This window comes from Nerophis ophidion, linkage group LG19, assembly GCF_033978795.1.
Source record: "Nerophis ophidion isolate RoL-2023_Sa linkage group LG19, RoL_Noph_v1.0, whole genome shotgun sequence".
Lineage (NCBI taxonomy): Eukaryota > Metazoa > Chordata > Actinopteri > Syngnathiformes > Syngnathidae > Nerophis > Nerophis ophidion.
In genome coordinates, this window is record NC_084629.1 from 42,657,233 (window position 1) to 42,674,130 (window position 16,898).

Below are 16,898 nucleotides of genomic sequence, written 5' to 3' on the forward strand. Positions count from 1 at the left end.
GTGTTCAGACTACGGTTTAGGTGAAGTGATAACATAACATTTAGATTGTTACCGTGACTGCTTTATTAAGTAAGGTGACATAAAAGCTCAACAGAAATGAAATACGGTCGGCCCGGATGTCGAAAGGAAACTTTCTTATTGCAAACAGTCGATGCAACTTTAAAATGTCAAGCCACTTTCTCAAAACAATCACAAACTTTAACTTGCTACGCTATACATCCGGTTTAACTACATTTCAGGCTTCTTCTTAATGTACAGTCATGGTTAAAAAAAGTCTACATACACTTGTAAAGAACATCATGTCATGGCTGTCTTGGGTTTCCAATCATGTCTACAACTCTTAGTTTTTGTGAAGTTTGGTTCTTTTATGAATTTATCATGGGTCTACTGAAAATGTGCTGGGTCAAAAGTATTAATACAGCAATGTTCATATTTGCTTACATGTCCCTTGGCAAGTTTCACTCCAATAAGGCACTTTTGGTAGCCATTCACAAGCTTCTGATTGAATTCTTCACCACTCCTCTTGACAAAATTGGTGCAGTTCACCTAAATGTGATGGTTTTCTGACATGGACTTGTTTCTTCAGCATTGTCCACATGTTTAAGTCAGGATTTTGGGAAGCCTATTCTAAAACCTTCATTCCAGCCTGATTTAGCCATTCCTTTACCACTTTTGAGGTGTGTTTTGGGTCATTGTTCTGTTGGAACACCCAACTGCGCCCAACACCCAACCTCCGGGCTGGTGATTTTGGCTCGTCCTGAAGAATTTTCATTGTCCCACTTACTCTCTGTAAATCACCAGTTCCATCGGCAGCAAAACAGACTCAGAGCATAATACTACCACCACCATGCTTGACGGTCGGGATTGGTGTTCCTGGGATTAAAGGCCTCACCTTTTTTCTTCCAAACATATTGCTGGGTATTGCGGCCAAACAGCTCAATTTTTGTTTCATTGGACCAAAGAACTTTCCTACAGAAGGTCATATCTTTGTCCATGTGATCAGCAGCAAACTTTAAACGAGCCTTTAGGTGTTGCTTCTGGAGCAAGGGCTTCCTTCTTGCAAGGTAGCCTCTCAGTCCATGGCGATGCAAAACACACTTGACTGTGGACACTTAAGCCTGTGTTCCAGCAGCTTCCAACACACTGCAGACCTGCTCTTTTGTGGTTCTCAGTAGACTCTTGATCATCCTGACCAATTTTCTTTCAGCAGCAGGTGCTATCATGCGTTTTCTTCCTTATTGTGGCAGTGACAAAACTGTGCCATGCACTTTATACTTACCAACAATTGTCTGCACATTTGCTCTTGGGAGTTTAAGCTCCTTTGAAATGGCTCCAAGTGACTTTCCTGACCTGTTCAAGTCAATGATTCGTTTTTTCAGATCTGTGCTGAGTTCCTTTGACTTTCCCATTGTCGTGTTTGTAACCGAGTCTAATGACTGCATCACATGAGCCCTTTTTAAATGGGCTCAGACAAGTCAACAATCATAATCACTCACATGAAGTTAAGAGGCCATGCCATGAAGCTCATTTGATTTGATTGTAACTCTTATACATCACCAACATTAGTAATTTATGTTGCTGTATGTACTATATATATATATATATATATATATATATATATATATATATATATATATATATATATATATATATATACATACACACACACACACACACACATTTTCAGTAGACCCATAAAAGAAGCAAACTTCATGAATGTTTTTTGTGACCAACCAGAATGTACTCCAATCACTCTTTCACAAAAAAATAAGAGTTGTAGAAAGTATTGGAAACTCAACACAGCCATGACATTGTGTCCTTTACAAGTGTATGTAAACTTTTGACCACGACTGTATATGCTTGCATACGTATTTACATACACACATATATATATATATATATATATATATACATACATCTATTTATTTATCTATCTATCACCTCGACTTGGTCATTTGATAAGTAATCCGCCTGCTGAAAAAGTAAGTTATTTCTAAGTTGTTATGTATCTGTAACATTATTTTCATACCGTACGCCAAAGAATAATCTTATCCAATCACATTTTTTCAGAGTAAATCGAAGATCAGACGTAGTATACAAGTATATACTGTAACATTAACATGAAAAAAAAACTAACATCACCTTCTTTTGGCTGCGTCACGATGGGTGTCTGGGTCTCTTTTGTATAAGAGACAGTCTCTCGTGGTGGGAAGTCCACCTGAGTTACTTTGGCCATTCCCAGTCGAGGAGTTCCACGCCTAAAAGCACACACCAATTCAAACACGGCAAAAAACAATTCAACAATATGAAAAAAAAATCTCACGTCCTTACCAGAGGAATCCTTGTGCAGACCAAAACATGTAAATGATATTTAAATGGAATGGCAAGCTCCTCTGATTAGCTTTACAGCCAATGTTAAAATAATCAGACCTGTTGCGCATGCAACTTAACTTTTTGAAGTGGATTAATTGAGTCATGACAAGTAAACATGCCATAGATTGAGAAAGGGAAAATGACCAGGAAAGGAGAGAAGAGAGTGTCCAGTACCCCAGCTCAGACTCAAAGTGAAGTTGAAGAGTGGACGGGTCAGAGTCCCAATGCAGAGTCCTGGTTAGTGTCACAGCAACAGGGCAGCATTAGTGAGAGACACAGACAAGCACCAACCAGGAGAGGAAACACAGTTAGCATCATAGCACATAGCATGCACACTAACAGAGTAGTAGGACAATAAAATAATTGGGAAACAAGGTTTTTGTATTGGAAAAACATTGCTGCAAAATCATGAAAATATATATTTTATGTGAGCATCATAGAGCAATTTTACTTTCAATATAAAAGTTGATATGGTGTAGTGCAGTTATTTCTTAGGAACAGACACCAAATTGTTCATACTGGTAAAGTTGTTCAACAATCCTTGTCGTAACAAAGATATAGTATAGCTTCATGGTTGCAACTCTACGATTTCATTGTCTGTTTAGTGTGGCCCAAATACTACAAAAGTTTACATTTTAGGTAAAAGAAATGGTCAATAACAGTAACTTGGGGGGGAGAATGGAGAGGGTGCAGGTAGAGCCTCAGGGAAAAAACATGACCTCCATGTGTGTAGGAAATGGCCATGCCAGTAAGGGGAATTAGTCAACATGTAGACGCAGCTCCCTGAGCATGATGGGACACTGGGGGAAGCTTGAATTTCAGCCGAGGGAAGAGGCTCTAATTAGGGGTTAAGAAGTCCCCCAGGCATGCCGTTTTATTGTGTTAATTCAAGATCACAATGAATCAACAACACTTACATTCAAACAAACAAGCACTTGGCTGGAATAAACTTAGCATCTTTCATTGTCATTTTTGAAGGGTATTTCTTCCACATTTGTATCTAACAGGGCAGGAAACGTGTGTGTGTGTGTGTGTGTGTGTGTGTGTGTGTGTACCTCGGTCCCACAGGTCCATCAGAGTCCTGGCTCCCTGTCTCACTTGGCGTGTCCGCCGATTTGGCAGTTGGAGACAGGGGAGGGTGGACTATATTAAGTGAAAAACAACACATTTTAATGACCAAAATTTAACACGGCTGAAAAACCAGTAGAGAGAATAAAGCATATTAAAACTGTGGCTTTGAAATAACAGTAAAAAGTCAACTATTATTTCTAAAAGTGCAGTAATACAACAATAATGAATAGTAAAAAACAATTTGTTATACACTCTATATATATATATATACACACTTACATACATAATGTAATAAAGTTGTCTGTTAACAAGGGGCTGGACATCATTTTTGTATAGATGTCTACTGCCACCTACTGTTAGAAAAGTGACATCAGATCAGAAGAGTGGTTGTTTGCTAACCTAACATGCTATTCATGCTTGAAAGTTATCTCTAATTCAGTCAATGTTAATATATCAAAGTAACTGAAGGTTTTTTTTTTGTTTTTTTTAAACAAAGGCCATTGATTTTTTTCTTTCTGAGACACAAATGTTATTTGGCCTGTAAAAATGTTTTTTTTTTTAATTTTGCTTTATTCACAAAAATGGATAAGGGAAAAAATGATTTAGAGCAAAAAGGCACATTTAATAATTTATATTGTTATATTTATATTATTATAATATATATTTGGCTTCTATAAAAGAAACACAGGATAGATAACAATGTAGATCTGCTAATAAGAACATGTTTAAAATCATGACTAATTAGAAGTGAGCTGAATCCCAACATGAGAATATTAAGAATATGTGAATAAGTCACCTACCAACAGGGACATCTGATGTTATGCCAATACTTTGTAGCAGAGCATCAGCTTCCCGCCTCTTCTTCTCCAAGTCAGTGTCGTCATGGTGAATGGTGGCATCTTTCAGCTGTTCTGCCTGTTTTACAAGTACATTAAAACAATGGTGCTAACAACTAATCACACTTTTAAATACTCACATCATCTGAATACATCACAAGTGAGCAGAGTGGTAAAGGCTATGTTCACACTGCAGGTCAATTCCCATTTGCTTTGCCCATATGTGACGTGTATCTGATTGTTCCCATGTCCATTTTCCAATACAGCCCCCAGTCTTCTTTCGTATGTAGATATAAATCCGACATGCATAGTAATGCAATCATCCGACACATAGGACACCAAAAAGTGACAAACATCATCATTCTTTGCTAAAATAGACTGTAGTTAAAAGAAAGTGGAGGAATGAGTAGAAAACGGGCGCAAAGAAGATGTTTTAGAACTAATGTCAATGATCCACCACTCATGACTCCGACTGCTCGCCCTCACGTCAAAGGACATTCCCCACAAGAAGTGACAGCCAAAATTATTGACGTCTTCTTACTTAATGAATCTCTTACAACAAATAAGAAAATGCTGACTCACTTCGGTTGCACAAAATTGCCATCAATGCGCCAGGATTGACACCTAGTAGAATTAGAGCTAGGCTTACTTCCGTAAACACAATGCGGCGTGTCTGACGTCATGTGTGCATGCATGCGGCGTGTCTGAAGTCACGTGTGCATGTATGCGGCGCGCCCGACGTCACGTGTGCATGCATGCGACGTATCTGACGGCGCGTGTTCGTGCATGCGGCGTGTCCGAAGTCACGTGTGCGTGCATGCGGCGTGTCCGACGTCGCGTGCGCGTGCATGCGGCGTGTCCGAAGTCGCGTGTGCGTGCATGCGGCGTGTCCGACGTCGCGTGTGCGTGCATGCGGTCTGTCCGACGTCGCGTGTGCGTGCATGCGGCGTGTGCGTGCATGCGGTCTGTCCGACGTCGCGTGTGCGTGCATGCGGTCTGTCCGACGTCGCGTGTGCGTGCATGCGGCGTGTCCGACGTCGCGTGTATGCGCCGTGTCCGATGTCACGTGTGCATGCATGCGGCGTGTCCGATGTCACGCGTGCATGCATGCAGCGTGTCTGGCGTCATGTGTGCATGCGGCGGGTCTGACGTCACGTGTGCATGCATGCATCGAGTCTGACGTCACGCGTGCATGCATGCAGCGTGTCTGGCGTCACGTGTGCCTGCGGCGGGTCTGACGTCACGTGTGCATGCATGCATCGAGTCTGACGTCACGCGTGCATGCATGCGGCGGGTCTGACGTCACGTGTGCACGCGGCGGGTCTGATGTCACGTGTGCATGCATGCACCAAGTCTGACGCCGCGTGTGCATGCATGCATCGAGTCTGACGTCACGTGTGCATGCGGCGGGTCTGACGTCACGTGTGCATGCGGCGGGTCTGACGTCACGTGTGCATGCATGCATCGAGTCTGACGTCACGTGTGCATGCATGCATCGAGTCTGACGTCATGTGTGCATGCGGCGGGTCTGACGTCACGTGTGCATGCATGCATCGAGTCTGACGTCACGCGTGCATGCATGCAGCGTGTCTGGCGTCACGTGTGCATGCGGCGGGTCTGACGTCACGTGTGCATGCATGCATCGAGTCTGACGTCACGCGTGCATGCATGCGGCGGGTCTGACGTCACGTGTGCATGCGGCGGGTCTGATGTCACGTGTGCATGCATGCACCAAGTCTGACGCCGCGTGTGCATGCATGCATCGAGTCTGACGTCACGTGTGCATGCATCGAGTCTGACGTCACGTGTGCATGCGGCGGGTCTGACGTCACGTGTGCATGCATGCATCGAGTCTGACGTCACGTGTGCATGCATGCATCGAGTCTGACGTCATGTGTGCATGCAGGCCCCTTCAAGAATCAAATCCGTTCACATAAGAAATCAAATTTTTTGTAAAATGTACAGTGAGCAACTACATAAAAAGCTCAGATTTACCAAAACGTCTGAATCATACCCTGCAGTGTGAACGTAACCTTTGCTTGAAGTGCGACTGTGTACTATAAGTAGAGCTATAATGACCAAATGAAAATGTTTGATTGATTGATTGAAACTTGTAATTAGTAGATTGCACAGTACAGTACATATTCCGTACAATTGACCACTAAATGGTAACACCCCAGTAAGTTTTTCAACTTGTTTAAGTCGGGGTCCACGTTAATCAATTCATGGTAACATGTAACATCACGGTTATCGCGACCAAAATTATCACTGCAATAATGGCAATCACGCACTTTTTGTGTCTTTGTATGCATTGAAATCAGAAAGGACGCACATTTCCAGAAGTCCCAGCATCCCTGGGATGCGAATTTTCATTTAAAAAAAAAGTTTTTACAGCCTTCTCCTGGTCAAAACTTTGGTTTGCTTGTGTTTTTTAATCAAATATCGCTTTCCACAAGTATTTTTTTTTGTTTATATTTGCCAGGTCAAATTTCCGTCCATGTTTATTGCATTTTTTTGTTCGACTTCAAATTAATTAACTTTCCGGTAAATTTTTTTAGATTTTGTTTGGCTGACAGTTTTATCAATCACAAATACTGCATTTCGGGTATAAGGACTCCCGCATGTTATTGTTTTGGTCATGGCGAGAAATAAACCCAAGAAGCGAAGCTTCAATGATAAATGGCTTCAGGAGTCACCTTTCAGGAAATGGCTGACTTAGACCGATGGAAAGATGTTTTGCAGGCCATGTAAACAGGCTAAGAAAAAGTACACATTTATGACCGGGCGCACTGATTTTCAAAGATCCGGCCTCATCAGGCACCAAGAAACATTAGCAGTCGACAAGCTTGTTTGGCGCTCTGAAAAGGTCAGAGGATGCAAGTAAAGACAGTTATCAGCAGACTGGGTAGTACTTGGCCGAAGAGAACCTCCCCTTGTCAAAGTTCCAAAGCCTGATTGAGCTGCAAAAGTGCAATGGTGCCAGCATACCTGGCAGCGTGTGGCCATCACCAAGCCAGAGAGGAAATGCTGGAGGCATTGAGTGCCACTCTATTAAATGACATTGAAACTAACTTGACAAATTCTAAGTTTGTTGGCATTATTTGCCATAAAAGTGTAGAGGTGGCGCTTTTTAAGAGACTGATGATCTACATACAGGTGAGAATAATAATTCAATGTGTCATATTCATGTATGCCCTGGCACATCATTATCATCTTAAAATACTTTTTACACTGTTATACTGAAATAAATACACCTACAACTTATTAAATAGAAATATAGAAAACATACATACATTGAAGTATTCTTAATTATTCTTGATTGTAGTGAACGTTGGAAAGCCCATAGTCAATTTTGCACAGAATCGACAGGAAGTGGCCAGAAAAGCTAACACAATTCTTGAAGCGCTGCTGAGTTTTTTTGAAGATTGGAGTATTGACCCTAAACAAGTTGTCGGCTTGGGTAGTGATGGGAAAAAATGTTGATATGTATGTCTTTGCTATTTTCATTAAAGCTTGTTGCTTTCTCGTCCATTCATTTTTCTACCGCTTATTCCCTTTTGGGGTCGCGGGGGGCACTGGCGCCTATCTCAGCTACAATCGGGCGGAAGGCGGGGTACACCTTGGACAAGTCGCCACCTCATCGCAGGGCCAACACAGATAGACATGTTGTCATTTTTACTTACATGTGTTGTTTTTGAAATGAATTAAAACATGTGCATTTGTTTCATCTTCCATCACATGGACAAAGATAAGACCTTCTGGAGGAAAGTTCTGTGGTCAGATGAAACAAAAATGGAGCCCTTTGGCCACATATTTGGAGGAGAAAAGGTGAGGATTCAATCACAGGAACACCAAGCCTACCATCAAACATGGTGGTGGTAGTATTATGCTCTGGGCCTGTTTTGCTGCCAATTGAACTGGTTCGTTAAATGGGACAATGAAAAAGGAGGATTAGCTCCAAATTCTTCAGGACAAGCTAAAATCATCAGCCCGGAGGTTGGGTCTTGGGCACAGTTGGGTGTTCCAACAGGATAATGACCCCAAACACACCTCAAAAGTGGTAAAGGAATGGCTAAATCAGGCTGGAATGAAGGTTTTAGAATGGTCTTCCCAAAGTCCTGACTTAAACGTGTGGACAATGCTGAAGAAACAAGTCCATGTCAGAAAACCAACACATTTTGTCAAGAGGAGTGGTGAAAAATTCAAGCAGAAGCTTGTGGATGGCTACCAAAAGCGCCTTATTGCAGTGAAACTTGCCAAGGGACATGTAAGCAAATATTAAAGGCCTATTGAAAGCCACTACTAGCAACCACGCAGTCTGATAGTTTATATATCAATGATGAAATATTAACATTGCAACACATGCCAATACAGCCGCTTTAGTTTACTAAATTGCAATTTTAAATTTCCCGTGGAAGTATCATGCTAAAATGTTGTGGTATGATGACGCGTAAGAGTGACGTCACGCATTGTAAAGGACATCTTGTTACAGCACCGTTCCCAGCTATAAGTCGTCTGTTTTCATCACATAATTCCACAGTATTATGGACTCTGTGTTGCTGAATCTTTTGCAATTTGTTCAATGAATAATAAAGACGCCAAAGAAGAAAGCTGTAGGTGGGAAGCGGTGTATTCCCTCCACATTTAGCAACACAAACACAGACGGTTTTTCATGGTTTACATTAACAAAAGATGACGGTGAAGCTTTACTATGGAACAGAGCGGTCAAGCGAAGACGGTTGAATTGGACCACACACACAAAGTAGAGTGTATTATGCAGCGTTCATTTCGAAAGATCGTGTTTTGAAGAGGGTCCCTTGCGAAGGGCAGCGATGGGCATCGCCACCACCAGTCGACTGGTGCTGAAGAAAAGTGCGGGGCCGACCTTCAGGTTGTACAGGTACGACCATATAATCTCAATAAAACACTAGTAACACAATAAGCAGATAAGGGATTTTCCAGAATTATCCTAGTAAATGTGTCCAATAACATCTGAATCGCTCTCACTGTAGTCTTTTTTTTCCCCCTATAGTCCTTCACTCTCACTTTCCTCATCCACAAATCTTTCATCCTCGCTCAAATTAATGGGGAAATCTTCGCTTTCTCGGTCCAAATCTCTCTCGCTGCTGGTGGCCATGATTGTAAACAATATTCAGATGTGAGGAGCTCCACAACCCGTGACGTCACGCGCACATCGTCTGCTACTTCCGGTACAGGCGAGGCTTTTTTATTAACGACCAAAAGTTGCGAACTTTATCGTCGACGTTCTCTACTAAATCCTTTCAGCAAAAATATGGCAATATGGCGAAATGATCAAGTATGACACACAGAATGGACCTGCTATCCCCGTTTAAATAAGAACATCTCATTTCAGTAGGTCTTTAAACATTGCTGTATGTATACTTTTGACCCTCACATTTTCAGTAGAGCCATAATAAATTCATAAAAGAAGCAAACTTCAAGAATGTTTCTTGTGAGCAACAAGTATGTGCTCCAATCACTACATCACAAGACAATAAGAGTTGTAGAAAAGATTGGAAACTCAAGACATTATGTTCTTTACAAGTGTATGTACACTTTTGATCGCGACTGTAGAATAGGCACCCTATGATAATAAGAGCTGTGAAAATCCATTTTGAATCTGGAAACAATGTTTAAGGTTACCTCTTTCTTTTTGCGCTCCTCCTCCTTTCTTTTCTTCTCCTCTCGGATTTGTGCCAAACGCTGCTTCTTCCTTTCCAGTTCTGCCTTCAGCTCACTTTTGTCAGACATGATGCCTCAGCTGGATTTAAAAAAAAGAAATAGAAGTGTTTTGTGTTCCATCCATTATAGAAAGAAATGTGAAGTGAATTATATTTATATAGCGCTTTTCTCTAGTGACTCAAAGTGCTTTTACATAGGGAAACCCAATATTTAATTTACTTTTAAAGCAGTGTGGGTGGCACTGGGAGCAGGTGGGTAAAGTGTCTTGCCCAAGGACACAACGGCAGTGACAAAGGATGGCGGAAGCGGCGATCGAACCTGGAACCCTCAAGTTGCTGGCACGGCTGCTCTACCAACCGAGCTAATCCGCCCCAAATGCACTTCAATTTCCTTGAATAATTTAGGAGTTACAAAAGTAAAGATAAATTAGAAATGCAACAGTGTTATGATACTTTGATAATGGCTTTTTGCACATATCTGATATTCCGATATGGATCTAACATAATAGTGTGAGAGTCCAGTCCATAGTGGATCTAACATAATAGTGAGAGTCCAGTCCATAGTGGATCTAACATAATAGTGTGAGAGTCCAGTCCATAGTGGATCTAACATAATAGTGAGAGTCCAGTCCATAGTGGATCTAACATAATAGTGTGAGAGTCCAGTCCATAGTGGATCTAACATAATAAAGAGAGTCCAGTCCATAGTGGATCCAACATAATAGTGTGAGAGTCCAGTCCATAGTGGATCTAACATAATAAAGAGAGTCCAGTCCATAGTGGATCCAACATAATAGTGAGAGTCCAGTCCATAGTGGATCTAACATAATAAAGAGAGTCCAGTCCATAGTGGATCTAACAAAATAGAGTACAGTCCATAGTGGGGCCAGCAGGAGATCATCTTGAGTGGAGACAGGTCAGCAGTGCAGAGTCTTCACTAACTGATGCACAGATGAGTGGTCCATCCTGGGTCCTGACTTTGGACAGCTAGCGCTCATCTGTGGTGACAGAATCTGTGCCCCCTAATTATGTTTAATTAAGTTACTTTATGTAAAAATCTGCACTGCAAAAGTATAATTCCCCCACTGACGTATACAAATAAAAAAGGCAGAATAAACTAAGACGATTCTGCCTTTCATCCAACATTGACTATAGGACTTTCTACAAGCAGCTCACATCACATTAACTCTTCACAGCTGCACTATTCTGATGTTTAGCATTGCTTTTAAACAAAATACTAAATGTTTATTTCTTTAATTCCACACATAAAAAACAAGGGCAAAAGTTGAAAGTACATCTTTACTTGAGACATCTGAGCAATGACAATTGTCTGTTTTCTCCACCACAGCTGAAGTGAGCGAAGACTCGCTAAAAGGATTGAAGTCGCTTACCAGTCCAGATAATATTCATAATATATGCACAACTAATAGAATGTGTTAGTTTATAGAATGTTAGTCAATAAAAGGGTCACTAGAACAGGGGTCACCAACGCGGTGCCCGCGGGCACCAGGTCGCCCGTAAGGACCAGATGAGTCGCCCGCTGACCTGTTCTAAAAATAGCTCAAATAGCCGCACTTACCAGTGAGCTGCCTATATTTTTTAATTTTATTTATTTACTAGCAAGCTGGTCTCGCTTTGCTCTACATTTTTAATTCTAAGAGAGACAAAACTCAAATAGAATTTGAAAATCCCAAAAATATTTTAAAGACTTGGTCTTCACTTTTTTAAATAAATTCTTTTTTTTTTTTTTACTTTGCTTCTTATAACTTTCAGAAAGACAATTTTAGAAAAAAAATACAACCTTAAAAAGGATTTTAGGATTTTTAAACACATACCTTTTTACCTTTTAAATTCCTTCCTCTTCTTTCCTGACAATTTAAATCAATGTTCAAGTAAATTTATTATTTTTATTGTAAAGAATAATAAATACATTTTAATTGAGTTCTTAATTTTAGCTTCTGTTTTTTCGACAAAGAATATTTGTGAAATATTTCTTCAAACTTATTATAATTAAACTTCAAAAAACTTATTCTGGCAAATCTAGAAAATCTGTACAATCAAATGTAAACGTTATTTCAAAATCTTTTGAATTATCTTAAAACTTTTGTTCTGGAAAATCTAGAAGAAATAATGATTTGTCTTTGTTAGAAATATAGCTTGGTCCAATTTGTTATATATTCTAACAAAATGCAGATTGGATTTTGACCTATTTAAAACATGTCATTAAAATTTAAATTTTTTCAAAAAGATTCGAATATACTAAATTTTTCTCTTCAATTTTTTTGGTTGAATTTTGAATTTTAAAGAGCCAAAATTAAGATAAACTATGTTTCAAAATGTAATTTTCATTTTTTTCGTGTTTTCTTCTCTTTTAAACCGTTCAATTAAGTGTTTTTTTCATCATTTATTCTCTACAAAAAACCTTCTGTAAAAGGCAAAAAAATGTACGACAGAATGACAGACAGAAATACCCATTTTTTAATATATATAGATTTATTTATTAAAGGTAAATTGAGCAAATTGGCTATTTCAGGCAATTTATTTAAGTGTGTATCAAACTGGTAGCCTTTCGCATTAACCTTTTGGTTTCAAAAAGGTTGGTGACCCCTGATTTAATGTTTAGCATTGCTTTTAAACATAATACTAAATATTTATGTCTTTAATTCTACATATAAAAAAAATAAGGTTAAAGGCCTACTGAAAGCCACTACTGATAGTTTATATATCAATGATGAAATATTAACATTGCAACACATGCCAATATGGCCGCTTTAGTCCACCAAATTACAATTTTAAATTTCCTGCGGAGTTTCCTGTTGAAAACGTCGCGGAATGATGACGCGTGTTTGTGACATTATTGGTTGGAGGGGACATATTAGCCCAGCACCACTCACGGCTAAAAGTTGTTTCTATTCATGGCGCAATTCCACAGTATTCTGGACATCTGTGTTGCTGAATCTTTTGCAATTTGTTCAATTAATAATTGAGACATCAAAGTAGAAAGATGAAGGTCGGAAGCTTTTAGCCTTTAGCCACACAAACACACGGTGATTCCTTGTTTAAAATTCCCGGAGGTGAAGCTGTACTATGGATCAGAGCGGTCAAGCGAACATGGATCCCGACCAAATGTCAACCGGCAGTTTTCGGTGAGAAAATAGTGTAAATAAGTCGCCTCTTACCGGAGATCAACGGAGCCAGCGTCCTCCTGCAGCTGCCGGGACTTCTCTCAGAGACTCTGGCGTCAAAACACCCGTGGCCAGACCCCTCCGACTTTAAGGTACTATTTAACTCACTAAAACACTAGCAACACAATAGGCAGATAAGGGATTTCCCAGAATTATCCTAGTAAATGTGTCTAAAAACATCTGAATCGCTCTCACCACCCTCGCCTTTTTTTTTTTTTACTTTTCTAGTCCTTCACTCTAAATTTCCTCATCAACGAAGCTTTCATCCTCGCTCAAATGAATGTGGAAATTGTTGCTTTCTCGGTCCGAATAGCTCTTGATGCTGGAGGCTCACATTATAAACAATGTGAGGATCACCTCACACCGGTGACGTCATCGTCTGCTACTTCCGGTACAGGCAGGGCTTTTTTATTAGCGACCAAAAGTTGCAAACTTTATCGTGGATGTTCTCTACTAAATCCTTTCAGCAAAAACATGGCAATATCGCGAAATGATCAAGTATGACACATAGAATGGACCTGCTATCCCCGTTTAAATAAAAAAAATCTCATTTCAGTAGGCCTTTAAGAGTTGAAAGCGCATCTTTACTGAGCGGACTAATGACAATTGTCTGTTTTCTCCACCACGGCTAAAGTGAGCGGAAGACTCGCTAAAAGGATTCAAGTCGCTTCCCAGTGCAGATAATACTCATAATATATGCAATATAGAATAGAAAGTGTAAGTTTATAGAATGTTAGTCAATAAAAGAGCGCTAGTCAGACATTAGCAAGGAGCTAGCACGGGAGCTAGCATTAGTTCATCGCCACAAATGAAGCAACCTAAGCCGTCCAAGCAGTGAGAAATAAGTTGAAGATGAAAAAGATGTGAGAATACGACAGCAGAAGAAACATCTATCAGCCTACTCACCTTTGAACTCCACTTCGGGGTTGACACACTTTCTATCAACAGTCAAAACAAACTAGCTTTACAGCTTCCGGTCAACGACAGAAGCCGCGAAGGGTCAAAATGGGCGATTGGCGTATCCGGAAGTGACGTATGTCAAATAACACCCCTCCAAAAATACACAAAATAAAAAGATAATACAAATCAGAATAATACAAGAAAATGGGTTAACCTCTTAAGGCCAAAGCTGTTTGTTTACATGTTTTTTTATTTCTCTTTGCTATTTGGGCTTATTGGACCCTAATTCGAATAAAAACTAAGAAACATTTTTTGATATGATGTACTTAGTCCAGGGGTCACCAACCTTGTTGAAAGCAAGAGCTATTTCTTGGGTACTGATTGTTGTGAAGGGCTACCAGATTGATACACACTTCAATAAATTGCCAGAAATAGCCAATTTGCTCAATTTACCTTTAACTCTATGTTATTATTAGCAATTAATTATAGTTTTCTTTGTGGAAACACTGACCATCTTAGTGATTCCTCACAATAAATATATATAGAAACAGATAAATATGTTTATAAATATATTTCGACCATTTAAAATTCAAAATTCAACAGAAAAAAAGAAGAGAAAAACTAACTAATTCGAATCTTTTTGAAAAAACAAAAACAATTATTTTATGGAACATCATTAGTAAATTTAGAATTTTGATGAGATGTTTTAAATAGGTTAAAATCCAATCTGCACTTTGTTAGAATATATAACAAATTGGACCAAGTTATATTTCTAACAAACACAAATAATTTATGGGAATTTTACTCATAAGTTTGAAGAAATATTTCGCAAATATTCTTCGTCGAAAAAACAGAAGCTAAACTCTATGTTATTATTAACAATTAATTATATTTTTCTTTGTGGAAACACTGACCATCTTAGTGATTTCTCACAATAAATATATATAGAAACAGATAAATAAATATATATATATATATATATATATATATATATATATATATATATATAAAAGGGTAATTCTGTCTGTCATTCCGTCGTACATTTTTTTCCTTCTACGGAAGGTTTTTTGTAGAGAATAATTGTTTAAAAAACACTTAATTGAACGGTTTAAAAGAGGAGAAAACAGGAAAAAGATTAAAATTACATTTTGAAACATAGTTTATCTTCAATTTCGACTCTTTAAAATTCAAAATTTTACCGAAAAAAAGAAGAGAAAAACTAGCTAGTTCGAATCCTTTTGAAAAAAAAACCAACACTTTTTTTAATGGAACATCATTAGTAATTTTTCCTGGTTAAGATTAATTTTAGAATTTTGATGACATGTTTTAAATAGGTTAAAATCCAATCTGCACTTTGTTGGAATATATAACAAATTGGACCAAGTTATATTTCTAACAAACACAAATCATTTTTGGGAATTTTACTCATAAGTTTGAAGAAATATTTCACAAATATTCTTCGTCCAAAAAACAGAAGCTAAACTCTATGTTATTATTAGCAATTAATTATATTTTTCTTTGTGGAAACACTGACCATCTTAATGATTTCTCACAATAAATATATATAGAAACAGACAAATATATATATATAAAAGGGTAATTCTGTCTGTCATTCCGTCGTACATTTTTTTCCTTCTACGGAAGGTTTTTTGTAGAGAATAATTGTTTAAAAAACACTTAATTGAATGGTTTAAAAGAGGAGAAAACTGGAAAAAAAATGAAAATTACATTTTGAAACATAGTTTATCTTCAATTTCGACTCTTTAAAATTCAAAATTCTACCGAAAAAAAGAAGAGAAAAACTAGCTAATTCGAATCTTTTTGAAAAAATTTAAAAATTAATTTATGGAACATCATTAGTCATTTTTCCTGATTAAGATTAATTTTAGAATTTTGATGACATGTTTTAAATAAGTTAAAATCCAATCTGCACTTTGTTAGAATATATAACAAATTGGACCAAGCTATATTTCTAACAAAGACAAATTATTATTTCTTCTAGATTTTACATCAAATGTTTTTTTAAAGAAATTCAAAAGACTTTGAAATAAGATTTAAATTTGATTCTACATATCTTGTAGATAGGCCAGAATATATTTTTTTAATTTTAATCATAATAAGTTTGAAGAAATATTTCACAAGTATTCTTCGTCGAAAAAACAGAAGCTAAAATGAAGAATTAAATCTAAATGTATTTATTATTCTTTACAATAAAAAAAAATATATATATTTGAACATTGATTTAAATTGTCAGGAAAGAAGAGGAAGGAATTTAAAAGGTAAAAAGGTATATGTGCTTAAAAATTCAAAAATCATTTTAAGGTTCTTTTTTTTCTCTTAAATTGTCTTTCTGAAAGTTCTAAGAAGCAAAGCAAAAAAAATAAATGCATTTATTTAAACAAGTGAAGACCAAGTCTTTAAAATTTTTTCTTGGATTTTCAAATTCTATTTGAGTTTTGTCTCTCTTAGAATTAAAAATGTCAAGCAAAGCGAGACCAGCTTGCTAGTAAATAAATAAAATAAAAAAAATAGAGGCAGCTCACTGGTAAGTGCTGCTATTTGAGCTATTTTTGGAACAGGCCAGCGGGCGACTCATCTGGTCCTTACGGGCGACCTGGTGCCCGCGGGCACCGCGTTGGTGACCCCTGACTTAGTCCATAAGTACACAAAAGTGTACTTTATGTTTAGTGACATGCTAATTCTTATTTTTACACTTTTTTTCCAAATTCCATTGTATGTTATACTCTTCTGACACCACCAGATGGCAGTACAAGTGTCCACATAAGTGGCCATAAGACCCCAATTACACACTTTTGGAAATAAGAGCTAAA

General features: G+C 38.2%; 1 protein-coding gene across 2 annotated transcripts in view; it reads right to left on the minus strand.

Moving 5' to 3' along the window:
* The window catches only part of LOC133538422 (dynein, cytoplasmic 1, intermediate chain 2a-like), a 49,870-nt gene extending 35,683 nt beyond the window's left edge, over positions 1-14,187 (minus strand). Inside the window, exons 1-6 of one of the 2 annotated variants that reach the window (XM_061880042.1) lie at positions 14,074-14,187; positions 9,945-10,062; positions 4,245-4,359; positions 3,429-3,516; positions 2,548-2,607; positions 2,143-2,258 (exon numbers count right to left, since the gene is read on the minus strand). In XM_061880042.1, coding sequence (XP_061736026.1) covers positions 2,143-2,258; positions 2,548-2,607; positions 3,429-3,516; positions 4,245-4,359; positions 9,945-10,052 — 487 coding nt within the window. In that variant the 5' untranslated portion in view covers positions 10,053-10,062; positions 14,074-14,187. The remainder of the gene's footprint in view (positions 1-2,142; positions 2,259-2,547; positions 2,608-3,428; positions 3,517-4,244; positions 4,360-9,944; positions 10,063-14,073) is intronic. The other variant, XM_061880044.1, reaches the window with a different exon arrangement.
* Between the last annotated feature and the right edge of the window lie 2,711 nt (positions 14,188-16,898).